The sequence below is a fragment of the Xiphophorus hellerii genome, chromosome 24 (genome assembly GCF_003331165.1).
Source record: "Xiphophorus hellerii strain 12219 chromosome 24, Xiphophorus_hellerii-4.1, whole genome shotgun sequence".
NCBI lineage: Eukaryota > Metazoa > Chordata > Actinopteri > Cyprinodontiformes > Poeciliidae > Xiphophorus > Xiphophorus hellerii.
Genome location: NC_045695.1, coordinates 5,105,393 through 5,133,031, shown reverse-complemented (window position 1 = coordinate 5,133,031; position 27,639 = coordinate 5,105,393). Strand labels below are relative to the sequence as shown.

At 40.9% G+C, this 27,639-nt stretch overlaps 1 protein-coding gene and 1 long non-coding RNA gene across 4 annotated transcripts in view; both read left to right on the top strand.

The window, feature by feature from the left end:
* Nucleotides 1-27,639, top strand: part of si:ch73-383l1.1 (receptor tyrosine-protein kinase erbB-4) — a 287,281-nt gene that overhangs the window by 122,890 nt on the left and 136,752 nt on the right. For all 3 annotated transcript variants that reach the window (XM_032556862.1, XM_032556863.1, XM_032556861.1), the window contains exon 2: nt 14,959-15,110. In XM_032556862.1, the coding sequence (XP_032412753.1) occupies nt 14,959-15,110 (152 nt within the window). The remainder of the gene's footprint in view (nt 1-14,958; nt 15,111-27,639) is intronic.
* On the top strand, nt 16,438-25,671 carry LOC116716083 (uncharacterized). Its single transcript, XR_004338383.1, has 3 exons — nt 16,438-16,546; nt 24,942-24,948; nt 25,662-25,671. It is a non-coding gene; the product is annotated as an uncharacterized LOC116716083 (long non-coding RNA).

The following is a 27,639-nucleotide window of genomic DNA, read 5'->3' as shown; positions in this document are numbered from 1 at the left end:
CATAGTAGTTCATTAGCAGCCCAGATGCTTGTGCTACTTCCTGCAGCTTGTAATGTGTCATGTTTGTGTCTTGTTGCCATTGAGCCGAGCAGAATCGCGAATCATTTGCATATTTACAGATCAATGTTTAGTAAATGATGCAAAAGGTGGCAGAGTTGCTGCTCATTTATTACAAGGCCTCTTAAAGCAAGATCTTATTCGTGTGGAATATTTGCTTTGGTCATAAATTCATATGGGCGTGTAAAGGTTAGAAAACAGAGGGTGGGAGTTTAACCTTTTTGTAATGATTAGATTATGAAGTCACCTGTATTTAAATGATCTCAATGTTTGTGCAATTCTGCTCTTATTATACGCATTATATGTACAATTAATACAAAAATTAGCTGCAAACTACAGGACAGAAAGTTTCTCATGGTCTCCGGCCAGCATAATGTATAAAATGTTTTCTCTAAGCTCAAGCCAACTGTGGAAAAGAGGGTATTACAGACCTTAGAGTTTATTAGCACCCCAATGAGCAATAACCATCACTCACTTAGCACCAAGCGCAATAACCCGTTTAATGTCATAATTATTGATCGGGTTTGATAGCCGCACCAAAAGGTCAATTTTTTTCCCTCCACCTCACTCCGTGAATGTGAGAGCAGGTTGAGCCTGCTGAGCGTCTCGCTGCTTGGCTGACTGGTGGCAGAGATAAAAAAATTAAAAAAAAATTTAAAAAAATACAAAATGTCTTCAACTAATGCACAATAATAGAAAAAATATGTCAATATCTGGCTTTATTTGCTGATTTATACTCAGATTTCAACACAGTTTTGTGTGCATCTCTTCTGATCAGTTGAGGCTGCACGACTTTACATTTTCTTCAGAGAAAGGCGTGTAAACAAATTGCAACAAAGTTCTAAAAAAAAAAAAAAAAAAAGAGTAGACAAAATGGGAGGACACCGTCTGATTTCCCTGTCTGCCAGACAGCTGGCGACTCTCTCTGTGGACCCGACTGCCACCGTCCAGCCAAAAATTACAAACTGGCTTAATTATCTTCAGAACTCGAGAGACTACCAACCGTGGCTGACAAACATAGCAACTTAAATCAACAGAAGCTAACACCAGCAGCATCAAAGAACTTGACAATTTTCTAAAAAAAAAAAAAGTGACATGCAGAAGTGCTAATAGCAAATTTGTAACATGTGCTAATGCTAAATGAAGGCATATGCTTAAAAATAAATCTATAAAATATATATAGCTTCCTCTCTTTCATGGAAAATGTAGCATTACTGCTACACGGAAAGCTAGAAAAGCAGCGCTTACATAAGACATTGGATCAAAAGCTACTTATTTCACATCATTGCAAAATGTTATTCGCTTTAGCAGTATAATAGATGAGAACAAAAATAAAATTAACAGCTAAAAGTGAATATACATAAAAAATACATATTTTTCTATTCTGATATAATAATTAAGGTAAAATGTTAAATCATGAATTAACTGTGACTTTAACCACGTTTTTGTTTTTTTTTCCCAGTACCTGAGTGTAATTTCGCCAGCTCCACCCAGACCAGACTTCTAAAGGCAGAACTTGTCTGATAACAGGAAGTAGGCTAAAAGAGTCTGACAAGCTACGCAGTTCCCCAAACCACAGCAAATCGAGAAAGGATAAGAAACAAAACCTTTGAACACGTCTAAAGTCTGGCATCAGTCTAAGCCTAAATAATAGCTAAATGACTCAATTTTCCCTTTTTTGTTTTTGTAAGACCAAACCTTGTTAAGAGCGTATGTATATCATCATATTTTATTCGAGGCAAAGCGGATCAACTCAAAAGAGCCCCTGCAAAGAAATTTAAAAGAGCGAAGAAGTAAGACAAATGGAAAATGCAGTAAACACTAATGCATATTACTCCATGCTTTGTTCTAACCTCAATCACCTCTACCCATCTTTGGTCGCCGTGCAACTCCTGACTCATCAGACACTATAGTCAGACCCCCACCCCACTGTTGGGTACAAGAGGCTAAATTATACGCCCCTTTTTAATAAGGCTATGGATTGTTTGAGGAATGACACCGGCACTACTGTTGATTATATCGAAGGCCCCTTGTTTTATATCTTGCGAATGTCAGATTTCTGCTATTTACATCCCTCAGCTCCTGCGTGCCAGCAAATGGTTATTGATTTTGCCAAAGATTAATGGTTTGGGGAGTGTGAAATTAAAAACAAAAAGAAAAAGAATGTGTGTGCGGGGGCTTGAGAAGTGTTATGTAGTAAAGAGAGTAAACTTAAAAAGATCTAACAGGCAAAGGCAACGAGGGAAAAAAATAGAAATATCTAAAGTAGCTTTTTGGAACAACATACGATTTTACTAAATCAGCTGGGCGTCCATCTTGGCCTCCAGAGTAAACAAAGTCTTTCTTATTATCATCCCGGCGCCGTTTAGTTTTTATTTTTTTCCGAAGTGGTTGTCTCCATCGTGGGATCCGCTTTAACACTGTTTGATGCCGTTGCCATGTCTCCATTGAAATGTTTCGCCTACAGCTACAGTCCGTGGTCAAGAGCCAGACTGCAGCTCTGTCTGCGCCAAGGCCTTCATCTTCTCTGTCAGACTTCCTGTTCTGCTGTTCCGACCGTCCCACAAGGTGTTTTTCTAGAAAAACAAAAATCAGACGAACCTTCTCGACATTTCATTGATAGTTTTAGGGTTTTGTGGCCTTTTTTTGTTTTGCTTTTAAATCAGAGACTTGCTTTTACTTTGCAGTTGTGTTGAACATAGAACACAGTTTAACATCTACATTTGAAGCGCAAAATTAAAAATTAGCACTTTAGCAGATTAGCAGAAGTGTGCTTACACCTGCTGCGCTCTTCACCGAGGCGTCAGTGACAGAGGAAGCTAAAGTGCATAGCTTCATATCAGAATGAATTAATTGAGCTCTCCTTTCAGCTTCAGTCTTTAATACATTTCTTATAGTTTTTTTTATATAGTTTAGGCCAGTTTTTTTATAATTCCTCTAAAATCTAATATTTTGGTATTTCTCAGTATCTGATTCTGTTGGAGCTGATATTTTTCAGGTTTCCTCTGCCCCTTGGAAATTGAGCTTTAGTGTTTTCTCAATACTTCCAGTCCATATTCTCTTGACAACAATAGGAATGGGGGATGAAACATAAATAGTTTATTTCAGCTGGGTGTTGAAGGAGGACTCGGCTCTGCACATTTTTCGACGGTAATCCGTGTTGAATGTGGGGCTGTAAAAAAAAAAACAATGGCTTTATTACCGCAATATCCAAAAGTGTAAAATAATCCTTTAAGCGCGAGTGCAGCCGTAAAGGGGCAACCGAGCGGCGGGGGCAGAAGAGGAAAAGGTGTGGGTAAGCGATGTGGAAGACCTTGTAGGAAAACCGACATCGACCGAATCAGGAGACAAAGTGGCATCAAAAACGTGATGGAAGCGAGACGCTGGGAAAAAAAAGAGAGAGAAAAACGATGAGGAGTGCAAAAGGAAGAGTGTGAAAAAGATGACAGGAGTGGAATGAGGTGTTGGCAGGACAGAAGGAGGGAAGGCGGCCGGTCATACAGAAAGATGAATGACATTTTAGATTCTCTCAGCAATAAAGAGCCTCCCCAGACGCAGGCTGTCACCGTTTGGATGGAAGCTTTTGCATGGAGGTTCTCATTTGCCTCTCTGTTGCTGATGTGAGACGCCCCAAATCCCCCTGCCCTGCGTATGGACCGAGATTCCAAACCCAGAATTATCTAAAAATAACGATACAAAGAAAGTAAACGGTACACCTGGTGTCCTGACGGGAAACATTTTGATGTGAGAATACATTTTAGTCATTAGAGATTTATAATCAGACTTGGGCTTGACCTTCAAAGAAAGGAGAGTGGGCATAGAATTAAGACTTGACTAGCATTTCCTGCTAATTAATAAAATGTAACTTGGACTTGCTTCTTATAGAACTTGTCAGTTTTAGAATATCCAGCTCTGGAAAACATGAAGAGACCACTGCACTGGAAACCTCCTTTTTTATTCCACCAGATGTTGATTTCTGAACTCTTCCTGAGTTCAAACATTAGTGTTGTTGTTTCCAAATGAATATAAACTTGATTTTTTTCCATCATTTGAGGTTTGAAAGCGCTGCATCGTTTTGTTGTTTTGACCCTTTATCATTTTCTGTGAATAAATTGTAAATGTTTCCTTGGAATTTCGGAGACGTGTTCTCAGTAGTTCATAGAATAAAAAGAACAATGTTCATTTTACTCAAAAATACACCTATAAAAAGTAAAATCAGAGAAACGGATCATTCTCTTAATTTTTTTTCCAGAGCAAGAAAAGTCTGGAATTGTTTTTTTTTGTTTTGTTTTGTTTCATTCAGAAAATTGAGAACGACTTGAAACTTCACTTCAACAAGAATTAAGATTTGAATTTTAGCTGACTTTAAAAGATTCTGACTTTTTTTTTGACTTCCCACTCAGAAAATGTAAACTTGACCTGTTCTCATCCTCTTGAGGATTTAACTTTTACTCAGGTTTGCCTTAGAAAACTTGAGACTTCTCTTGTATTTCAGATGAAAGATTTGACTCTGGGCTTGGATTGATTTGATGTTTGAGATTGTGCTTGGATACGCTTCTCAGATTAAACTTTCTTTTAATTTTGGAAACAACTTTTTAGAGAAATGTCCCGTGTAAATAGTGTTTCTTTTTTCATTAGTATTTTGTTGACTGTTTAATTTCTTAAAATCTTGCACTTCCTGTTGTGTTTAAAGGCTCTCTAAATGTTTTGCTTGCTGTTTCGCCGAGTCCTGTGACATTCCTCTGCGTTTTAATGATCGTTGGCGGATTTTCGCCGCCATGTCTCTCACATCTGAGCGAACGCCGGAAACATCTGTGGGCGTGCGCAGGCGTGTGTGTGTGGGGGTGTGTGTGTGTGTGTGTGTCATTTTCATTCTGGCATGTCGTGTTTGTGAACACAACTCAAACCCAACAGCTGTGTTTGGAATAATGGTGACTACTGCACGCTGTAGAGAAACACACACGCCCACACACACCTCGGAGTGATTTATAAAGTGTAGTTGAGCAGACTTGAAGAGGCCCGATCAAACACAGCGACGCTCTCCAGCGTCCTCACATGGAAACACAGACGCCTTGCAGCGTAAATGTCCTCCAACCTTCCTTCACAATCATTTCTCCCATATGGCTCCCACTAATATTCAGCTCGGAGCCAACACACTGGAACCGACACTCACAACCACACACGCGTGCGCCATCATGGGGTGTGTGTGTGTGTGTGTGTGTGTGTTGAGATCAGAGGCAGTCCTTCTGTGCTACATTAACTGCAAACTTCATTTCCCCACAAAGAGAAGCCACCGGCTGAAAATTGGCTGAGACGCGTCATTAAACCTGTGTCAGACACACACACACACACACACGCATACACGCACACACACATCTGCTACACAAATGACCCTGCTTCATACACACATACACACACGTGTGTCAGCGTGCCTGGTGATGTTCCTCACACATTGCTTAGAAATGCCGGGCGCCGTGCCGGAGCAGCTCCAGGTTTTAGTCGGCCGCCGGATGGTTTGGTGGGAATGACGGGCAGGTTTTTTTTTTAAAGGTCACATGACTCATGTCTCCGAACCCCGGCTGGCCTCAGATCAGCCAACCAGCTACAGCTTGACAGCGGATGCTCAGACGGGTCAAACTATTGCCTTGCTTGGAGCAAACGCGTGGAATTTGCGTTCCGACAAATCTAACGGCAAAGTTTGAGAGCGGCTCGACACTGGAGGCTGGTGCGCTTCCAAACTTAAACTTCCCTCGCTCAAAGGCGAGGTCAGAGTTCCCCCCGCTCCAGCTGCCTCTTTAGCAGTTTCCTCCTCTCCATCCTGTCTCTTCTTCTTTATTTTTATCAAGCCTCAATCAGCCACTTGTCAGCCTCCCTCATGTCAAACAGCTTCCCACTTCCCAGCGTGTTTTCTATCTGCCAGGCGTCAATTCCCATCAACGTGTTTAATCAGCAGGCAGTCCAGCTTCCTGACCTCAACAGGTTTCTAGCAAACGACTATGGTTAAACTAGCAATAACAATTAGAACAAAATGATCTTTTTGGCATGCAATCACAAACGCTAACAAGGCATTTATTTAAGCTGCCATGGAACTAATAGTGTAAAGCTAGCAAGCAGCACTGAGATTATGGGCTGTAAACATCCTCAGCTGGAACCAGTTCGTAATAAACAACACTCTTCATATTTTAAAGGAAGTAGAAAGGTAAAACTATGTCAAATTAAAAGAATGCAGTTAAAAAAAAGAGAAATGTCGTGTCAAAAAATATAAGGGGAAGACTAGAAAGGTTTTCTTAAAACATATTCGATTTTTAAAGTTTTTAGGTTATAAATAAAAGTGGTGAATTTACGAGGATTTTTTTTTCATGTGGAAAAACACATTTTTGCCACTTTCCAATTAAAATATTTCATTAACTGTTTAACTAATGCTTTGGTGACTCCGCTGGACATGGTTGCAGTACAATCTAATCACTGGTAAACTGTACTTTTAAACATTTTTGATGTTTTGTTTCAGCTTTACGACATTACCTTTAGAAAATTATTCAATATAAACAAGTCTCTATACAGCAGCTTTATATAGGAAGAGTATTTGCTAAAGTCAGCTAATGTTAATATTTGTAGGAACCTTTTTTATTTACTTGTCAGTCACAAGACTTACGAATAAGACACAAAATTTTAAAACGTAAACATAATAAACAGCTGTGGGAATTTGCAAGTCCACATTTAAGGGTCATAATTAACCATTAACCGTGTTATTAACAAAGAGCCTCATTGTGTGGCTGAAAAGCCGCCAGACAGGAGTTCAATTTTCAGTATCAGCGGTTTCCGTAATCGGAGGTAATTTGCTTCTTGTGTGTTTCTAATTTTGGGATGAAAGTCACGATTCGGGGCAGCAGCGTGAGCTCCCGTGAGCCTTTAAGCTGCGCTCGCTGCCTCATCAGAACCGCCCCACAGCCGCCCGGCGGTGATGAAGATGATGGCGATAGGCGGCTGCCGGACCTGTGAGTAATTCCAGCTGTTTGAAGCCAGCCGGGTGGGAGCTTAGCAGGCTGCGAGGGAGTGGATGGGACGGACTGGAACTTCCCTTTTGGTGGAACTGCGTCTCCGAGCGGGAAAGCTTTGAGGCAGCTTAAGAGGATCCAGTTAGTATTTTCTGCGGGTGTTGCGAGTCAGAATGTGTTTGCCTTCAGAGTGTCGGTGTGCATTGAAACAAAGGCTTATCGGCTCTGTATTCTACTTTCATATGTCTACAAAGTTGTTTCTCCTGTTTTGTTTTCAGCTCAGAAAATGAGTTCTTTAATCAAGAATGACAACAACAACAAAAAAGCATGAATAAAATGTAGATTTTGAAGCTAGTGTTACACAAAAATGGATCCAGGTGTCTTTTAACTTCCCTCTACTTTCAAATATCGCCTTGCAGACCAAAGTGTGCAACATGAAGGGAGAAGTTCAGCGGAGTGCAGTAACTGCTGACTTCTTCAACTCCATTATTCTGTTCTCAACTCTATTAAACAGCACGACCCCAAAGTCTGGAGTTTGGACAAATTAGCACGACTTAAATGGAGTCATTTAAATTCATTAGCAGCTGGTTATGTAATAATCGTTAAATGTATTTCTGTGGCTGAATTATTTTGCAGTTTAATAGGACACATAATAATTACACTTTCTTTCAAACGGTGCTGCTAGCACCGCATGATAACTAGCTAAGCTACTTCTTTTAGCCCAAACTGAATGTGATTTCAAGAGGAATGGAATCGCATTAAAATCCCAAAGTACACCTATACATGTCTTTTTTAATTTTTTTTATTGTAAGCACCGCAACTCCTAGCAGTGTCATGCTAGGTGTTCAGTTCTTTTAAACAAAGTGTGTCCAAAGTTCGGTTTAGGGGCCATTTGCCACCCATCCATGGTTCATATTTAGCGCCACAGCGCAGCCTACTGATGCACATGGAGACTTTTTTTTATTTTTTATTTTTTAACAGTGGATCAATTTCACTGGTAAATGAAAATCCTTTTGAAATGGAAAATGTTACATGGTACAAAGTAATCGCAAACGATGATTATTTTTGATTTGATGATGTTGGGCCATTCGGCAAAAGCATTTGGACACCATAGAATGAAGTGTTTGATTTTATCGTAACGTAACATTTCACTTTTATTTGCATACAACAGAAATGTTTCTTTTTCTTTCTTCTTTTTATTTTTTTGCTTTGACAATGGTAATAATTTAATGGTGCTTTGTATCTGACCCTGCAGGTCACTGCAAAAACCTTTCTGTGAATGTAGAAGAAATGATCTTGATGAATCACCTGCTTCAGATATTTGATAAAAATCTGTTAATTCACCCAAAAGTCACATTTATTACTGGGGGGGTCCAACATGAGGCTCGAGGGCCGCTGGGTGTGATGTTGATGTTGCATCAGACTGAAAGGCTGCTAGCATGTGTGTTAGCAGCAGGCTAACAAACTCAAATAAACTGCTGTTATACAGTATTAGTCTGTAGTGGATGCATATGAGATTGTTTTTGAATTTATTGCAGCAGTAATGAAACTCTGGCTCATTGAGACGCGTCTCTATAAGTGTACAATAAACACATTTTCTAACATGTTCCTTTAAGAACTTAAACTGGTCTTGGACCCTAAACCATTGCAAATACTTGCACATTATTCTTCATTTCTGCATTTAAACTTCTTTTTTTTTTTTTGTCAGTTTTTTTCTACTGACAAAAAAAAACCCTAACATTAAAGTAAATTAGTTTTTACATGTTATAGTTCGGAAGGTAAGAGGAGTGAAATAGAAAAAATACATATTTAAAACGTATGTGAATTTAAAATGACAAGCTTCATACAAATGCGATATGTAAACCTAACGTATGAGTTCCACTTGTGAATTTGAATAATGTAAGGCCGGAGTGGATGGTGATTTTCTGAATAAAGTTATCCGGGAACGTCAGCCTGTTCGTCGTGCCATAAAGTCCGTTTTGTAATAATAAAAAAGTAATTAAATGTCTCCTGCCTCGGTGGGATTTCTGCCATTTCACTCCAGTCGTGTTCCTCCCAGATCGCACATTATCTCAACAAACCTCCGTTCAGATCTACGCGCCGCAGCAGACTGCAACGCGTTGCTGTCTGCAGCAACGCGTTGCATCAGAGCGGGAGGAAACGTCTCCCAGGAGCAGATTAGGAAACGCCGTCTGTGAGAACCGTCTGTGGACGTCTGGCCTTTGTGCCGCTAAAAACTCGTTGCTGCAAACTTTCGCAGGATGCCGGCTGTTTATCACTGAGACACTTGGGACGTTTTCCCTGCAGTTTAAGTAACAAATAGACTCTTTGAATTATCTCTGCTCAAAGTCACTTCTTTAGAGTTTCTGGGCTAGAATTGAGCCCGGATCTCTTGTCGGCTAACATTTAGTCACCCAGACCCGGAGGCACGTCTGCTGGGGAAGTTTCTGCTTCCCAACACCAAAAATCTCTATTAATACCAGAAAAAACCCCAAAAAACTCTTGACTTCACTGACCTGCACCACACCGAGCTAATGAATGAACCACGTGGAACAGGAAGTGACGTCTGAGCAGAGCAGGAACAGGAAGTTGGGCAGAGCTGCATCAGATGGATGTGGACTCTGTGGAAGAGCGCTTACAGTACAGAGAGCCGCTGTGAATGCTAATGTCTCCCACACACAAGGTTGTCTTTCTCTCTTTCTCTTGCTTCATTCTATTTCGATTTATTTCTTTGCTTGGCTTCACCTTGCTGTCTCACCCCAAATCTGTGTGTGTGTGTGTGTGTGTGTGTGTGTTTGGGGGGGGTCTGATATTGGCTTTTCAGAGCAGCTTTCCCCTCACTTTTCACCTCTCCCCACTGATGTTTTATAAGGACACACAGACAGAAGCCGGCACACACCCACACGCCCACACACACTCAGTTTTAGGTTTTAATAACAGATTATTACAGAAGCCTGCTAACCTTTCATCTCTGCACACAGATAGAAAAATAAATCCTCATGCACGCGCGCGTATTGATCGGACTCTTTTCTCTCTCTCTCTTTTTTTTTGGACTTCCTGTCCTGTTTGGACCGTGTTTTATAACTCGCCTCTCTGTTTGTGTGTGGTCAGCAGATCTCATTTGTCACCATTGTCCAGGTCCTTTTATATATATATATATATATATATTTCCTGCCTTCCTGTCCCAAACACCCAGCAGCAGCAGCACCGCGGCTCATCGAGCGGACGGAGCCGCTCATCTTCGCCGAGCCAACGATCCATAAAGCAATATGGGAGTTTATGAGCTTTCAATGTGGTTCAATATGGGACCAAGTTCAGCTAGGCAATGACTCACCTTTCTAACTGAAACAGAGACAACATTCATCAGAACATCTCACACTCTGTTAGGTTAACATACAGTACAGACCAAAAGTTTGGACACACCTTTTAATTCAATGAGTTTCCTTTATTTTCATGACTATTGACATTGTAGATTCACACTGAAGGCATCAAAACTATGAATAACACATGTGGAAATATGCACTAAACAAAAAAGTGTAAAACAACTGAAAATAGCCCTTATATTCTAGTTTCTTCAAAGTAGCAACCTTTTGCTGTGATTACTGCTTTGCACACACTCTGCATTTTCTTGATGAGCTTCAAGAGGTAGTCACCTGAAATGGTTTTCACTTCATAGGTGTGTCCTGTCAGGTTAATAAGTGAGATTTCTTGCCTTATAAATAGTCATGAAAATAAAGAAAACCCATTGAATTAGAAGGTGTGTCCAAACCTTTGGTCTGTACTGTATATAAGGTCATGATTGGGCATTAAAAGGTCACAGACGCAGGTTTAACAGGTTCCCGGGTGTGACATCGTTTGAACCACTGAGAGCAAAGATTGATTTTTAAATATCCGTAGGAATTGGTTTGTCTGAGATCATTAAACTGGTTCGGATGTTAGACAGAATCGGCAGAATGAGGTAAGAAAAGCCTCGACTTGTCCCTGCGTCTTCCCGTCAGGCAAAGTAAAAAAAAAAAAGAAAAGAAAGAAAAACATGCTGTTGCAAAATCGAGGGCAAGCAAATTAAATCTTCAAAACTTTTCCAAATTTCCAGTTGTTTTCTGGTGGAGTTTGTTGAAGCACATCTGCCAGTTTTTAATCATCCAGGAACTGACTTTTTTATTTTTGTTTGCTCCTTTTGCAAAATAGCTGAAGCTGTCAGTCAGACTGGAGGAAAAAGTTCCTTAAGATCAGTCTTTAAAGTTATACCAACAATTCTAAGTTGGATTATATTATCACTGGTATAGGTTTAAATTTATTATTTTAATCAACAATCACTTTATATATATATATATTATTACTGGAGAACAATAATCGGATACTTTTGGCTGTAAAAAGATATTCAAGGTTTTACAGATTAGTTGGAAAGTATTTTACATTACAATAGTGGTTAGACAAAAAACGTTTACTATTTCTACAGCTTGTATCCTTGATTGACTTACATTATTGGAATCTCAAGATTCTGAGCTTTCAAACGATGTATAATATGTATATTCACATAAAATCAGTGTTGCAAAATATCTAAATGCATATCATTAGTTAGCCAAAATGATAACATTATTTTGCTTGCTAACACAAGCATGATGGCCAACATTAACTTACTCAACACAGTATGTTTACACATTGTTAGCAACAATTAGCTAAAACAATAGTGCTAGCTAAAACTGTAACAATTGCTTGATGATTCGCATTATCTTCATTTTGTCTTGTAAAACTTTGGCTTTTAGCTGAGAATATGTTAAAATATTAGCTAAATGCTAACATTAGCTTGCATGTTAACATTAACTAGTATGATGACAATAATTTGAATGTTAGCATAATAACTATCACCAGGCTAACATCTCACTCTGCTTTGTGTGCTACTTACAGTTTGAGCAAAAACTTGCTAAAACGCTAATGCTAGCTGACAAACCAATAGCTATATCGTTGTTTTAAATTACAGATTGACTCTATTTGTGGTTACAAAACTGAATAAATCATTACCTAAACGAATGGATGCTACAGCGCAGAGTAGCTATGCGATTTTTAATATAAGCATAAATGATGATGATTTTTGTTCACATTTGAGGCAAAGTGCATGTCTATGAAATGCACATGAGTTCAGATTGTTGACATGTTGCGCTGCAACAGGAGAAAACACGAAGAATCACTCTGACCAACAAACTCTGCTTCTTTTTTTTTTCTTCAATAAAGCGTAGTTTTCTAGCTGATATTATTGACATTTCGTCCGCGTATAACTTGCCATGAAACGTGACTAAGAAAGCTGACTGGAAAAAAACAAACAACTCAAGGACGAGCTTTTCATACGATCAAATGATGAAATATGTTTATGTTTTCCTGAGCCAAGCCAAGCATAGCTCCGTCATGTTAGCGCACGACAATGATAGATGTTCTTCCTTCCTTCTCATATTTTGATCTTCTATATGTTTGGCAATCTGGCTGTCTGGACCTCTGATGAAGAAGGAACTATGTTGCTTTCTTATTAATATAAGATCAATGCTTTTCACAAAAACAAAAAGTATTTTTTCCTTTGATGTTTTTGTACAGCTTTTTGTTTTCCAAAGCAATATGAAGAAGTATCTGATTAATGGTTAGGAAAAAAACAAACATTGCAGATGAAATATTGGAATTAATAAGTCATATTTACCTCAAAATAATGAGATAAAGTTTACATGATTTATTTGATTTTGTCATCTAGAGATTAATAAAATAGAATAGATACAAAATATGTATTTTATTTAAATGTATTAGGATGTTTTGTGCAGATTATAGATAATATCCAAAGGAATTTTATCTCCAAACAATCAAAAAATGAATCAAAATCCACAAAAACGACTGAGAGAGAAATGATTAATATGCCAATATAAGCTTTATTAGGGTTAAATAATATGGTAAATAATTTATCACCACATAAAAAAACATCTTCAATATGTTGAGATGATGAAATCAAGAAATCATGATTATGCCAATAAAATAGGAAGATTTGAATAATCATAAAAACATGACCAAATTAAATTAGCCTTTATCCTAATGTAATATGATGTCAGGACTGAATAATCACAAGAATATTAGTTTAACACAAAGAAAATTTTAAATATTACATATTATCAAATGTAAGCAAACTCTAAATTGAATTATAATTACAGTTTTTATTACTGAAAATAATAATATATTAATGTGTTGCCTCAAAAATAAATTAAAAATATGATTATAATTAAAGGACATTTGCTGATGCAGAATGATGTAATAAATACAACATAATTAAATTATTTCATGTGTAAATCAGCACAAAACAAGCCTTTTGGTGAAATAATGAAACTTTAATCATAAAAAAATATCATTCATTAGCTTGAAAATGAAACGATTAAATCTTTATTAAAACAAATACCCGTTGAAATATTCAGATTTTAAAGTAAATCACTTTTAAATCGTGTGAAACCCAAATCATAATCAGAAGAAAATTATTCTTATTGAGAGATAATGAAACAATAGAGCTGTCATCACTGCAAAACAAGATGAAATTACTTATTTTAAGCTAGTTTAACCTAAAGAAATTTAATCAAAAGCAAAAAAGAAATAAAATTAGGGATAAATAAAACAATTTTTGTCTTTATGCAACAATAATTGCCTTCAAACATTTGATTCTGATATGAAACGTGTTTTTAATTTTAAAAAAAAAACTGGAAACTCACAAAACTGAATATGTTTTTCATGCACATGAACATAATCCAAATGTTTTTCAGAACATTTTTAGTGGAGGGAAATATGAAAACCCGGAAAAAATAAAAATCAAACTAAAAATTTGTACACTGTAAAAACGACACGTCGAGTTCAGAGAGAGTCGAACAAACTTTAATGGGCCGTTTTGAGTCAGAGCAGTCACACACACACACACACACACACACACACACAGGCTGAACGAAGCAGATGGTCTCTGGGTTGAGGGGGGGGACCCATAAGGGCTGGAAACAGGAGGAACTAATTACAGAGGTAGCTGCCGCATCTGACAAACGTCTTTCATTCATCAGCAGCGCTGCAGAGGACGGGCCGCTGCATTTCTTCACTTATTTCTCTTCGAATTATGAAGAAAATCTGATTTTCTGTTCAATTCAACGTTTTCTGGTGTGGATTATTTAGCAGGAAAAAGTTTTTAGGGAAATGTGGGTCAGGGAGTGTTCCATAATCCACTCAATAAACCTGAAGGTTTCTAAAAAGCTGATTTATTTTGGAATCCAGTTTAAAAAGTCAAATACCTTTTAAGCATATATTTGCTTTCACTCTGAATGCGGTGGCTAACGGCTGAATAAAAAAAAACCCCAAACAAATCCTGTTCAAGTTATAACATCACATAATATGAATAAAAAGCCATTTCTGATTCATAAATGTTATATTTTGGCCTAAATAATCCTGGTCAAGATCCAGTTTTAGGTCACTAGGTCCTCCTATATGGAGGCGAAGCAACAAATGATCCTCGCTAAAGCGGCGGCTCCGTCTCCGTCGGTGAAGTCTCACAGAGGAAACCTCTGAAAAGGTCAAGCAGCGTAATCTGAGGAACTTTGATTCAACCGTTTGGCGGTCCCACAGGCAAACTGTAGGACACGAAATTTGTCCTCTGGGACTCATGCATCCTCTGGGCCCCATTTGTTTCCTGGGTCCCATCCGTCCGCTCGATCCCATCCTTGTTGTCCATGTCTCAGAACTTGTTCTTTCGCGTTTGCACAATGAAAGCTTTTAGTTTGGATCATTTCTCACATTTTATATAACCATAAATGAACTTTTCCTTTTTTTTTTGTTTAGTAAACAGAAACTATCTCGAGTAAATCCTCACATCTCAACCTTGTCCCTGGTTCTGTGCGCTTGTGTCCAGTCTGCCCGGGTACGGAGAACAAACTGAGCACGCTGTCCGACCTGGACCAGCAGTACCGCACCCTGAGGAAGCTCTACGAGAACTGCGAGGTCGTCATGGGCAACCTGGAGATCACCAGCATCGACCGAAATCGCAACCTGTCCTTCCTGAAGGTAGGAGTGTGTGTTCTGTGTCGCTGTGAGAGGGGAGCTCTGTGTTCAGCACCATGGACAGAGACCGGCTGCTGGCCAGCAGCTCTGACTTTGTTACTCTACACACTCATAGGGGCCTCCCCATAGCAATGCATAGGGATGATTTGCATAGGGATTTGCAAATCCCTATGCAAATCCCTATGCATAGGGATTTGCATAGGGATGTAAATCCCTATGCATTGCTATAGGCAGGCCCCTATTGTTCTACACCTCAAAATAACTGCCGCTTCCTACTACCGTTAATGCGGCTCGTACCGCTGCGTGGCCCCTCACAATATATATATCAAAACGTGCGGCTCTACTTTTGTTGGCATTTTGAGTAACTGTGGCGACATAATTAACAAAAAACGAGTCAAATTCAACTCAAAACAAAAGTCTGACACAAAACAGTGTCAGTCAGACTCAAAATAGACAGAATTTAGTCTGCCTCTCTGAGCTGCTCTTTAGAACCACAGTGATGGCAGAACGTCAGAACTACAGACCTGGTGGAAGAACTGCTATAAACTCATTTCATCTCTGAATGGTGCTGTTTATGTTATATCTTATATGCATATCATCTAGTGGTGGCAAAAGCAACAAAAATCTAGTGTGCTCTGGACTTAAGATGGAGTACATGCACACATATTCATGACATACTTTGATTAAACTAATTTATCTTCGGTGTGATTCCAGTACCAAAAAATTAACTTTATACCAGGTGAGTCTCTCTAACCTGAGAATGTGAACCTGTACTGGGCTGATTCTGTGCCTTCAAATCATTTTAACAATACTCCTGGAGAAGATTCATAACTTATAACTCATAACTCTGAAACAGGAACAGGTCTGAAAAACAGCCTGTGTGCTACACTCAAGAGAGAGATTCATTTGTTGTATGAAAGAGTGATGTCATCACTGCTGATGTCATTGTTACCAGTGGAACTGAACATTTTAATGGTGCATTCACATCAAACACGTTTTGAGCATCAGGCGGGTCTGGTTTATATTCAAAGTCTATGTGAAGCGTTGGATGCGCTAGATGTGTCAAACGCTCCAAACGGTTCAAATCGCGCCGCGCTGGAGGCTTGAAGCGCAACGCAACGGCCCTCGACGCGCCTCCACATAGACTTTGAATGCAAACCAGCTGCGCCTGACGCTCAAAACGCATTTGGTGTGAACGCACCATTATATGTCCAGTGTCACATTAGGTCAGTGCTTCTCAATTCCAGTCCTTAAACCCCCTGCTCTGCATGTTTTAGGTGTGTCTCTGTTTCAGAACAGCTGTTCCAGAACAGCATGACCTCTTCTGCAGTAGCATGTTAATCACCCACAGATTCAATCCAGGTGTGCGGCAGAAGGGGAACACCTGAAACATGAAGGGCAGGGGGGCCTGAGGACCAGAATTGAGAAACACTGCATTAGTTCCATCATATTAGGACCAAAACCTGGTCCTAATATGATGGACTCATTGCTTTGGGTCAGGGGTAACATTTAGAGGTAAGATGCTAATTAAGTTTTAGATAGGGTTAGGGTTAGGAATAGGCTAGTATTGTGTAGGGTTATTGAAAATGTGTGGATTAGGCAAAATCACAGCTACTAAAATGAAGGAAATCAATGCAAAGTTCTAATATGGGTCGAAATAGTTTTGACAAACCTGTACAGCATTTTGTTTTCTAAATCATTATAAACAATGATGATATAATATTAGGGTGTTTTTCTGCCAGTTGTGTAGCTGCAGTACACTAGTAGTCTAATGTGTTGAATGTGCTGAGACACATTCAACGCATTAGAAACCAATCAGAACCAAAGGTTTGCCTTTTGGTTCTGATTGGTTGTTTCTGGATAGTAGCAGAGCTAGATGCATTTTCGCAGATTCTCTGTTTCATATTCTACTGTCAGACACTTTTAACAAATATTCATCCATCCATCATCTAACACACTTATCCTTGCACACACACATTCACACCGTAGGACAATTTAGAGAGATCAATTAATCAAGCAATTAATGCCGAGTGTTAGCAAAACCTAGGTTTGGATAGTGACCTAGGTTAGTGCCACCTGGGGGTGGGTCGGCGTAAAGGCCGAGCCGGGCATAGATTGGCCTTCATGACAACGCCAACATGAAGCCCCTTCATGCAACCAGTGGAGGTTGGTCGCATGGACGTCTGTCTTTCCTCGGACCTCCATGTTTGTGTGGAGGTTTGGCTTTGCGTGGACTCCTCTGATTGCAACCTGGGTGTGGGTCGGTGCAAAGGCCGAGCCACGCTATGCATGGAGACCCCTGGTTGATTGGAGGTCTGTATTTCGTTAGACCTCCCTGATAGATTGGAGGTTTGTGTTTCCTCGTACCTCCCTGGTTGATGGGAGGTCTGTCTTTCGTTAGACCTCCCTGATAGAGTGGAGGTCTGTCTTTCCTCGTACCTCCCTGATAGATTGGAGGTCTGTCTTTCCTCGTACCTCACTGATTGATTGGAGGTCTGTCTTTCGTTAGACCTCCCTGATAGATTGGAGGTCTGTCTTTCCTCGTACCTCCCTGATAGAGTGGAGGTCTGTCTTTCGTTAGACCTCCCTGATAGATTGGAGGTCTGTCTTTCCTCGTACCTCCCTGGTTGATGGGAGGTCTGTCTTTCGTTAGACCTCCCTGATTGATGGGAGGTCTGTCTTTCCTCGTACCTCCCTGATAGATTGGAGGTCTGTCTTTCCTCGTACCTCCCTGGTTGATGGGAGGTCTGTCTTTCGTTAGACCTCCCTGATAGATTGGAGTTCTGTCTTTCCTCGTACCTCACTGATTGATTGGAGGTCTGTTTTTCCTTGGACTCCTCTGGTCGTAGGGAGCCTTCTATTTGCAGGGGGACCTCTGGTTGGGTGGAGACTCTAGGACGGTTGTTTTCCAGAGCAAGTTTTAACTTCACCTTCAGGTCTGCAACCTGACCCTGAAGAGATTTTACCGTTTCCTCCTGGGCTTTGAATTTGGAAGCTTGCTCTGTGTGACTTTTGAGCTGCTCCTCGTATTTAAGTCTCACTCTGTATTCTTCAACCATGACTTCTATCAGACCTTTGTTGCGGGAGGCATATTTTTCAGCCTCCCTCTTGAAGTACTCCAGCTGTTGAAGAACGCTCTTGTCGACTGTAACTTTGGAAGAGCAAGAAACATTTGACACATCTTTAATCTCTGGCACATTTCTTCCATGTTCACATTTGACTCGCAGGTGATGTTCTTTTACTACCATATTTTGCAGTTTTTGAATCTCCTCCTGATGTGATTTGACTTCAGCCTGATATGCAATCCTTCGGTCTCTTTCCTCATGGAGATCAAAAATCTTACTCTGCAACTCTTTTTTAAGATCGTCTACCTGCTTTGCGAGATCGATGACATGTTGGCTTGTTTCTTCCACAACTTCCACTGAGGGGGTGATCTCGAAGCCAGCAGAGGGAGTTGTTTCCTGCTTGACTTCCAATGATGTTGGACTCTCAAAGTTGCCAGAAGGACCTGATTCCCCCTGAATCTCTGCTGATTCATCTTCCGGCTCAATGGGGCTGTCGCTGTCATCTTCAAAAGAAATGACTTCGTCGAAGTCGACTTGGATGTTGAGGTCCATCATGTCGACCCATGAAAGCTCAGCTGGAAAAGCTTCATGTTCACAAACAATCTGTTGTTGCTTCATGTCGATGTTCTGGTAAATTCTTGCTTCTCTGAAAGGCGTGTAATATCTGGAATCGATATCCCGCTTGTTTCAATTAATTTCGAACTTGCTCTGAAGAGTGATCTGTCGCGATAGAACTGTGGAACAGGTCTGAGAAAACGCTGTCTGCGAGCTACATTCAAGAGAGAGACTCCTTTGTGGTATCATAGAGTGACGTCATAACCGCTGATGTCATTGATACCATTGGAATTGAACATTCTATCAACCTTATTCCTGGGAGGCTTACTGGGGAAACGATTAAGGGTGTTACTTCCGTCGCCCACCAGAAGTAGAAGTATTTCATTGTAATTTGGAGGGTTTTTGGCTAATCTATATTCATGATAGAAGTTACATCTCTGTTTTCAGTTATTGTACAATATTTAGTAAACTTGTTTATGGACACCGTCTGCTATCAGAGAGCTATTCAGTACAGAGGATTGTAATTATGAGCTTAATCACGGGGAGCAACAGTGACACCGCATTAAGTTTTGTAAAAGAATTTCAAAATAAAAGCCTAAATATTCCTCTCAGGGTAGTGCTAACTAATATTAGCCTTTACTATCTTTTTTCTCTCAGGTTATTGTGCTGCCCTGCTGCACAAGACAGTAAATTAACATTAGCACAAACCTTTGCATTTCACTGCCTCCATTAGCATTAGCCTTTTCCCTAAAAGAAGCTTTTAGCTATTTTTCTTATTTATTAGCCATGCTTAGTACACTGAATGGAGTGATGCTCCACATGCTACTGACAGCATTTTGGCTAATGTTAGCAGTTTGGCTCATTTTAACTTGTACACTAATTTCAACATACTGAATGGCATAAGTCCATGTTACTCAACATGTTTGTCAATCTCCACCTGCTATTGAGTACATTGTAGCTTACTTTAGCATTGATGCCAATTTGCAGCATCAGAACGCCCACAAAGTGTGCCAACCGACAGGCACACTTTGGCAGGCCCCGTTTAAATTTCTTCAGAAGTTTTCTAGTTTAACACTCATATTTAATAACACAATGAACATTTTAGAGTGCAGATTTTTTGCTTAGAGGAATCAGCTGTCATTTTTTTTATCATTTTGTCACATTTTCCATATTGACTTATATTTCGAGTGGTTTATTTCACTTAATTATTTCATAATCTGTTATACTTTTTCCGCAAATGTTTGAATTTGCCTGCAAAACATTTTCAACAATTTATTTCTTATTTTTTATAGTCTGCATCTTATATTGATTTGCTACTCTAGTTGTCTCCATGTGCTTCATATTAATATTGTTTCTCAAATTTTGTTTTATGTGTGTTCTTCATAGGTTTAATTTTTAATATTAGATTAATTTAATCATTTTCCATCTTTTCTTCTTTTTTTTTTACACCAACTGAACTCAATCATACTAACAAACTGCGGCATTTTATTTTCCCAAATGACCAAACAAATTTTCAGATTTAGACAATTATTAAATCTAGTTTAAATACAAGCAAACAGGCTAAGCTAGCATGCTAATGCTAACAAAGAGTTATAACATTTAATTTTATATATTCTGGTGGTTTTCAAGCCTTATTCTATTATTCAATTCTTCATGTTTAATTTCATTTTAATACTTTAATACAGTGGTTCCCAAAGATTTCCCATGGATTTCCCACTATGGATTACAATAAAATCCCTCACAAAAAAGAAAAAAAAAGAATCAACTGGGCACACGCATCGTTCAACCAGACATAAACCTAAACACATATTTTGCTTTCAAACTCCACTGAAGTTTATTTCACACTTTAGGTTGCAACAAAACACTGGCAATGGCACTGCGACCCCCCCAGGGGGCGCGCCCCACTGCTTTAATATCTTAGATTGTATTTATAGTTGAAACCAAAAGTTTCATTCACCTTTTTTTTGTTCAACTTTCTCTTGTTTAGAATAACCAAAATCATTTCTATTTACCAAATGCCACAATAACATCAGAACATGTCTGATTTATTTATTGAAGTCCTCCAGCTGACATCAGAATCACTACTGTCTCTTTAAACTGACGGATTAGCGTGAATTTGAATGAAGTGCAGCACTGATCAAGCCGTCCAGGAATTAGACCCCGTCTGGGGTTCTGGACCAGAACGCCGTCCAGATGTGAGTTCTGGACAGGTCTTCTCTGCAGGGAAGTGTTTATTTTTTAATGAAATGACCCCCGTGTGTCTTCCAGGACGGTAAACGCCGTGTGACGTCGTAGACACAAAGAGAGGCTCCACCTTCTGGGTGAGAAGCTGCTTCCTGTTGTCGGGTCTCAGTGTGTTTCTATTGCGTTCGCCATTGGGGCCTAGCCCCTCCCTCGCTCCCCTCCTGCTGTTTAATGAAGTGAGGTGCAGTCTAATTACTGGGCCAGCACTATCAAATGAAGAGCAAAAACAGTCCCATTAGACTCGGCATCATTAGGGAAACAATTAGGCATCTGTGGGATCGTTAAATGAATGTGAAAGAGGTGAGGCGGATCTGGAGCTGCAAACATCCTGCTGGTCACCAGCAACCAGACTGATTCCATCAACATCCTAACGGCTGCAATTAAAGGACAGCTTTTATAGCATCTTATAATTCTTCTAAATCAAATGTTTAGGCTAAAAAAAGAACGACGCGTGATCGAGGAGCACGTTTTCCTCCTGAACGCAGCTGCACAGCTCAGAACTTCTTCATCTGTCTCTTCCATCCATTCCTCCTCTGCCAGTCCCGGGCTTTAATATAATGCTCTCAAGTTGCAGTCCAACGGTTCACGCAAAGTTCAAAATCGAGACTCGTAAACTCGAACACATCTCGACACTTCCCGAGCCACGGGCAGCCTCTGGACGGATCCGCAGGAGCTCGGGTGGATGTGGACAAACGGAGGGCGGAGGCAGCAAGGAAGGAGCCGGAGGGGGCGCCGCTTTTTCAGCAGGCGGGGAAAAAAAGAAGAAAACAGCTGCTGTGCTAAAATTACAATTTTCAGCTACTCTGCCGCCAGGCTGTGTGTTTTTATCTGCATGGATCTGAGAGCTTAAAGGAGGCAGGAGAGGAATTTAGAGAAAAGAGCTTGGAGGAAAACCGGGCGCTGGCATTTAGACGGACTACAGATTTTCCACTGCTGCCCAGCTAGCTTAGCGCTCCGTGTCACCATAAAACCCTGCTGAGGGTAGCCTCTCTGAGGGGACAAAGTGGTATTTTAAAACCAGGTAAACACTACCTGCTCATGAGAGCTGAGCATATTTACAATGCTAATGCTAATATAAGTGGCTAATGGTCAGGATTGTAGTTGTGCAACAATTATTATTTTTAACAGTCACTTTTGGGCCCACAAGGCATGTTAAGACAACAGTGTTTGAAATTTTTCTCAGGATTTTACCCAGGGTTGAGTTGTTGCTAACGTTGGCTAAGGCAACGTGTCTACTCAGTTCTCATATCTTTTCGCTATATGTAAGGGAGCTACTATTATTGAAACAACGTCACAGAAACTTACCTCAGTAATGGCGAGTTAGCCTAACTAGCCTGGCTAGCATAGCATCAAGCTTTTATTGGTAAAAATGTCAACTTTTTCTATTTTTTTAAGTAAATACAAATTATTTGCAGAAATTCCAACTATTTGTGGAATCGCCTTTTTTAAAAATTATTCTCAGTGCTCATTGGCTGATCCCTCAAAAGCGGCGATAAGGACGACTGCAGGTGTTAGCTTCTGCTAATATGGTTTCCACTGTGAGTATTCCTGCATAATAAGCTATATTTGGTGTTTGCATTATTCAACCAGGCAGCTGTGTGTTTTTGTGTGTCCATGTTTGCGGACCGACAACATATCAGTTCATACACACCATGTTTTGACTCTGCAGAATCACAATGTTTTTGGACGATCAGATCGTCGCATGTGAATCACCGCGCTCTGTCGTAATTCGCAGTGGGTGTGAAAATATAAACATTGCATAGTTTGGCTCCAGAGTGGAGACCAAGAACAAGGCATGTAGGAAACATAAGGAAGAGTTGGATAGAGTCGGAGTGTGAAGACAGCCTGGCGACTGGCGGGCCAACAGGAGGACGAGCCAACCCAACACAGGAGGACAGCGAAACAAACCGAAGGTTTAAAACTCTAGGATCTCTATCCAGTCTAACTTTAAGTAGAGCATTAAAACAAATAGTCATGACGTGGTTAAAATTGTTCTGCGATTTTAGCACTTTGTAGAAAACTCCCAGTAAAGCTGCTAAAGGCTAACAGGTGATCAAGTGGATGGCTGCAGCCTGCCTCCGCCCGCTTGGCTCTCCGGGTGGGGCAGCTGTAAGGAGAGATGAATGACACAGCTCCGGAGGTGTGTGTTCAGTGTTGACATAAAGACATACACACACACACGCACACTTTGCCGAGCTTATCTCCTGCAAACAGCAGCCGGAGGAGACAGGAGGAAAGATGGCGGCAGCAGAACTCTGTGCTGTTTGATGGCAGAGAGGTTCCTCCATGGCTGGAGGACCAGAGAAGAAGAAAGAGGCGTCTTAAAGCGACACGTTCCTCACAGCTTCGGGTTTACAGTCGTGGCTCAGAGAGGAGGAGGTTAAATCCACTGTCTAAAGTTTAGGAATGATAAATAATAAAATACATTCTCTATTTCTTAATCTAAAGGTTGTGTCCTGACTTCTTTGCTTCATTCCTAGAATTTATTGTCCTTTCTTTCTGTTGCTTTTTCCTCTACCACTTCTCTTCCTTCCTTTTTTGGAGAACAATTCTTTCCTCCTTCATGTCCTTCCTTCCTTTCTTGTCTTTTTTCTGTTTTCCTCATATGTCCGACCTTTGTTTGCTTTTTCCCTTGCTCCTTTTTTTCTTTCTTTCCTCCTCATGTCTTTTCGTCTTTCCTTTCTCCCTCGCTTCCACTCATCTGTCCTTTGCATCCCTCCATCCTTTCCTGTATCCTTCTTTGTTTCTTTCTTCTCATAGATTTTGTTTTGTTAAATTTGCGTCTTTCTTCCAGTAGAAACATCAGCCACAGAGTAACAGTAACGCTTATTTATGAAATAAAATGAACAAATAAAGGATTTCTTTAGTCCCACATCATGACGCTGCCGCTACCACCGACATGTGATGACATAAGTCAGCCTTTGTCTCGTTTCACCATAAGATCTTTCTCCAGAAGACGGATGGCTTGTTCATGTTGGAAGCTACAGTTTTTGGGGTCATGACCTTTCAGGATCAGCTGCTGGTAGGAATTTGATGATTTCTGGATTCTTCCCGACTTCCTGCTTCCTCTCCTGATCTGCTGACTTCCTGTCCTCGCTGGGACGTCCTGAGACCAGCGTCGGTCAGAATGACTGCTTCTCCTTGACTCATCGCTCAGCTCATCAGATCAGTCTGCTCTCTTTTCTCCCAGAGCCGCTCCGTGTCATTCATTTCCACTCAGGCAGTAATTCAGGCAGCTCTCTGTCAGACTCGTTTCACCGGTCTGACCTTCAGTAATGTTTACCGTTTATCTTTTTGCTTCAGAAAAGAAAAGGAGAAGGGCATCATTCAGTGTTTTGATCTTTGCACTTTGCCTTTCAGATTGAGGAAAACAGGAAGAAAACTCACAGAAATGTAAACTATAGAGGTATTTCAGGACACAAGGGGACGAATTAGAAAAACTTTTCTGCCTGACCCGGTTCTTTGGGTCCAGTCTTTGGCTACATTCACCCAGCAGCCCTTGATGGACGGTTATGATTTTTTGTAGAAATACGATTTTTCTGCATGCTTATTCTAACTATTTAACAAATGCAAGAAGAACGTACGTATGTGCCACAAAGCAGCCCTTTGTTCACAGCAGCAATAATGGTCGCCGCAGTCTATGGATTGACTTTAAAGAGCCGACGGCATGCAGACCAAGATCGTTTCCTGATCGATCTGGAGGCGATCTGGAGACTCGACATCATCGAGTCGTTTAAAATGTGACATGGCCATTCAGACTGCAGGCGCTTTTTTGGAGGGGGTGAAAAGATCCGGAATCAGGTAGTTCAGACCGATGTGAAGAGTCTGAAAATTACCAACTGGTTTCCCTTTACTTAACCCATTCAATCAAGAACTCCCAGTAGCTGCCCGGTGATGAACTCTACAGTATTTGCCGTTAAATTTGAGGAACCATTTCTGCTTCAACAACAGCAGAGGAACAATTGACCAGGACGGACGTGTGTTGCGGTAGAGGTGTGTGGCAGGTTATGAAACATGGTAGTTATGGACGCTAAGTCTGGAAAAACAAACACAAACAGAAATGTTTAATCTGCTTCTTGAGATCAGGAACTGAACGGCAGATTCTGTGTTAGGAGACGTAAATCGACTCCATAACCATCTTTAAGTCTCCGCTTTGCGACAGTAAACCAACTCCTTGGTCTTATTGCCAGTCAGACTTCACCCCTGCTGGTTTGCGTTTGTCCAGCCAGCAGAGTTTTCACCTGGACACGCTCCTCTTGAAGCGACAGAGGCCATTTCCCTGCAGACAGAGTTGAGAGCGCGGTGTAGAGACGGAGGTCAAGAGCCGCCCCCGTTCACCTCCTGTTCTCGCTCTTTATGGATGTTTCACACCGTTGTGCTCCTCGAACGCACAATGTCCGCTTCAGGGCCTCTTCACGCCTCCCCTCCCACTACACCCCCACGGTGGGGCGGATCACGGTGTTTCATTAGCCTCTGAACCGGTGGAGGAGCTCATAAAAGGTTGGGACTGTCGGCTGAAATGGGAGGTTGTTAGCGCCCGGCGGCGTCGCCATAATTACAGCTCTTGACGCGGGAAACGAGCGCCCTGCACGTGCCAGCCTGCTAACCCGTCAGATCCCAGCACCGCGTCCCCGTGTTGCTGCTAGCTTGCTAATTGTTGGGTAATGACGGCGTGTAAGTCCAAGAAAAGAAAAACATCATCCTCTTTTGTTTCACTTTTTTTTAACCTGCTGTTTAATTGCAGCTCATCGGTTCTCATGTGAAGCGTTGTTTCCAGAATATCTGAATTTGTTCAAATGAAGATGAAAGTGGACAATGAAGCCTTTTTTCTCTGTTGTCATTGTAATTATAAAAAATTACAAGGTAAGGCAATCTGAAACGTTGAAAATTCTGCAAATCTTCCTTTCTCCAATTTGCATTTTTCAAGCAATTCTGTAAAAATTGAGTGAATACTTGGATTTCTATTTTAAAGAAAAATTATCAAACAGATTGCTGAGAGTTTGCTGAAGTATCTCAGTGAGATCCAGATCTGGGCTTTGAACAGGCCCAGACCTTTCCATGTTCCTTCCCCATCACCCAGTCCTGGGTGGATTCCCGGGTTTGTTTTGGGTCTCGACCTTGTTGAAGGGCCCAGGTCTGCTACAGCTTTAGTTTTTATTTACTTGGACGTCTGTACGGCCCTCAGGCCTGCAAGTAAACAATACAACCAGCCTGCATCATCCAGCATTTACTGTTGGTAATACTGATGTAATTCCTCCTGCTACTTATTCTATCAGTTTTGCTTTCTGCTGTCCGTCCTACATGGGGATCATATTCAAATCCAACTATCAACTGGTGTTTTTTGAGAATCTTCACCCATAAATGTAAACAACATGGCGGTAAAATTAATTTCTCCACTTGCGTTTGCTTTCCTGTCTGGATTCTTTGCAGTAAACCACAAACTAAGCCTTTCTAATCATCGGTTTTGCTACTAACTGATGGTTACTAGACAGTGATTGAACATAAAGCAATAAGCCTAACAATAAAGTTATCAAAATAATCTAGAGTGCGCAAGAAGAATTCTATTGATTTTGAGTTTTGGGACGTAAATATGTAGCTGCGTTTTTCAAAACCAGCAACAATTAGCTGTCAGGTTTTGGCCTGGGCTGTTGTGGGAGTTGCAGCTCTTCAGTTTGGGGGTTTTGAGGGTGTTTTCTGCCCTCGGGGAGGTGGACTAGGAGGTGGTACCACCGAGACCCGGCTGCTGCTCATTACTGGGCTCCTTCTCGTTTTGCCTGCAGCGCTGGAGAGAGAGAGAGATGTTGCTCCTCTGCAGGAAGCGAGACGAGCAGACACACATCATGGAAACACGCGTGTGTGTGTGTCTGCGGATCAACAGAAACACTGCAGTATGTAACCTGCGGTTTGGAGCGGGGTACGTGTGTGTGTGTGTTGAGGATTGGTTTTTCTGTCTGCTTGATCAAAGCAGACATGGTGCAGAGCAGAGGTCTCGGAGGTGAAATTAAAGCCTTGCTCCTTCCGCGGTGGTGGGAGGGGTGTATGTGTCGGATGGGGTGGGGGGAGTGATTACCGTTAAATTAAAAGGTACGGCCATAAAAGCAAACCCCGGCAATTCATCAAAACGATCCCGCGGCGCGTCTTTTGCTTATCAAGTTGTAGAATATTGTCCGTGACACCAGCGTAGCAGGGGCGTAATTAATGCACTAAATCAATTCCGAATCACTCGGCGCAGAGTGGCCCTGCTGGGACGCCGTCATTATCGCAAATTATGGTGGAAGATTCACGGGGGCCAGGAGGAACAGGTAGCGCTCTGGCTTCCTGTCCTTCGCTTGTTTCCCTCACCTGCTTCCCGTTAGCTGTTGTTTGGCTAGTTTCTGCCTGAAGTAAAGACTTAAAGGACAGGCAGGACGTCAGAGGTTGAGCAACCGACTCTGACTTTTTTTCTCTCCTTCCCTTTCTTTCTCAACTTTCACAGTTTGTGTCAACGTAAAGCTTCAGCCTTTTGTTTTCATCCACAAAAAACTGAATGACAGAAAAATGCTCCCATGACTAAAGAGGAGAGGATATGCTTCGTGTTAAAGTTACATTCAGAAGCGTTAAAAGACCGTCTTCTGTTGTCATGTGAGGAGAACCGTCAGGCTGAATGAGAAACACATCAATAATATGTG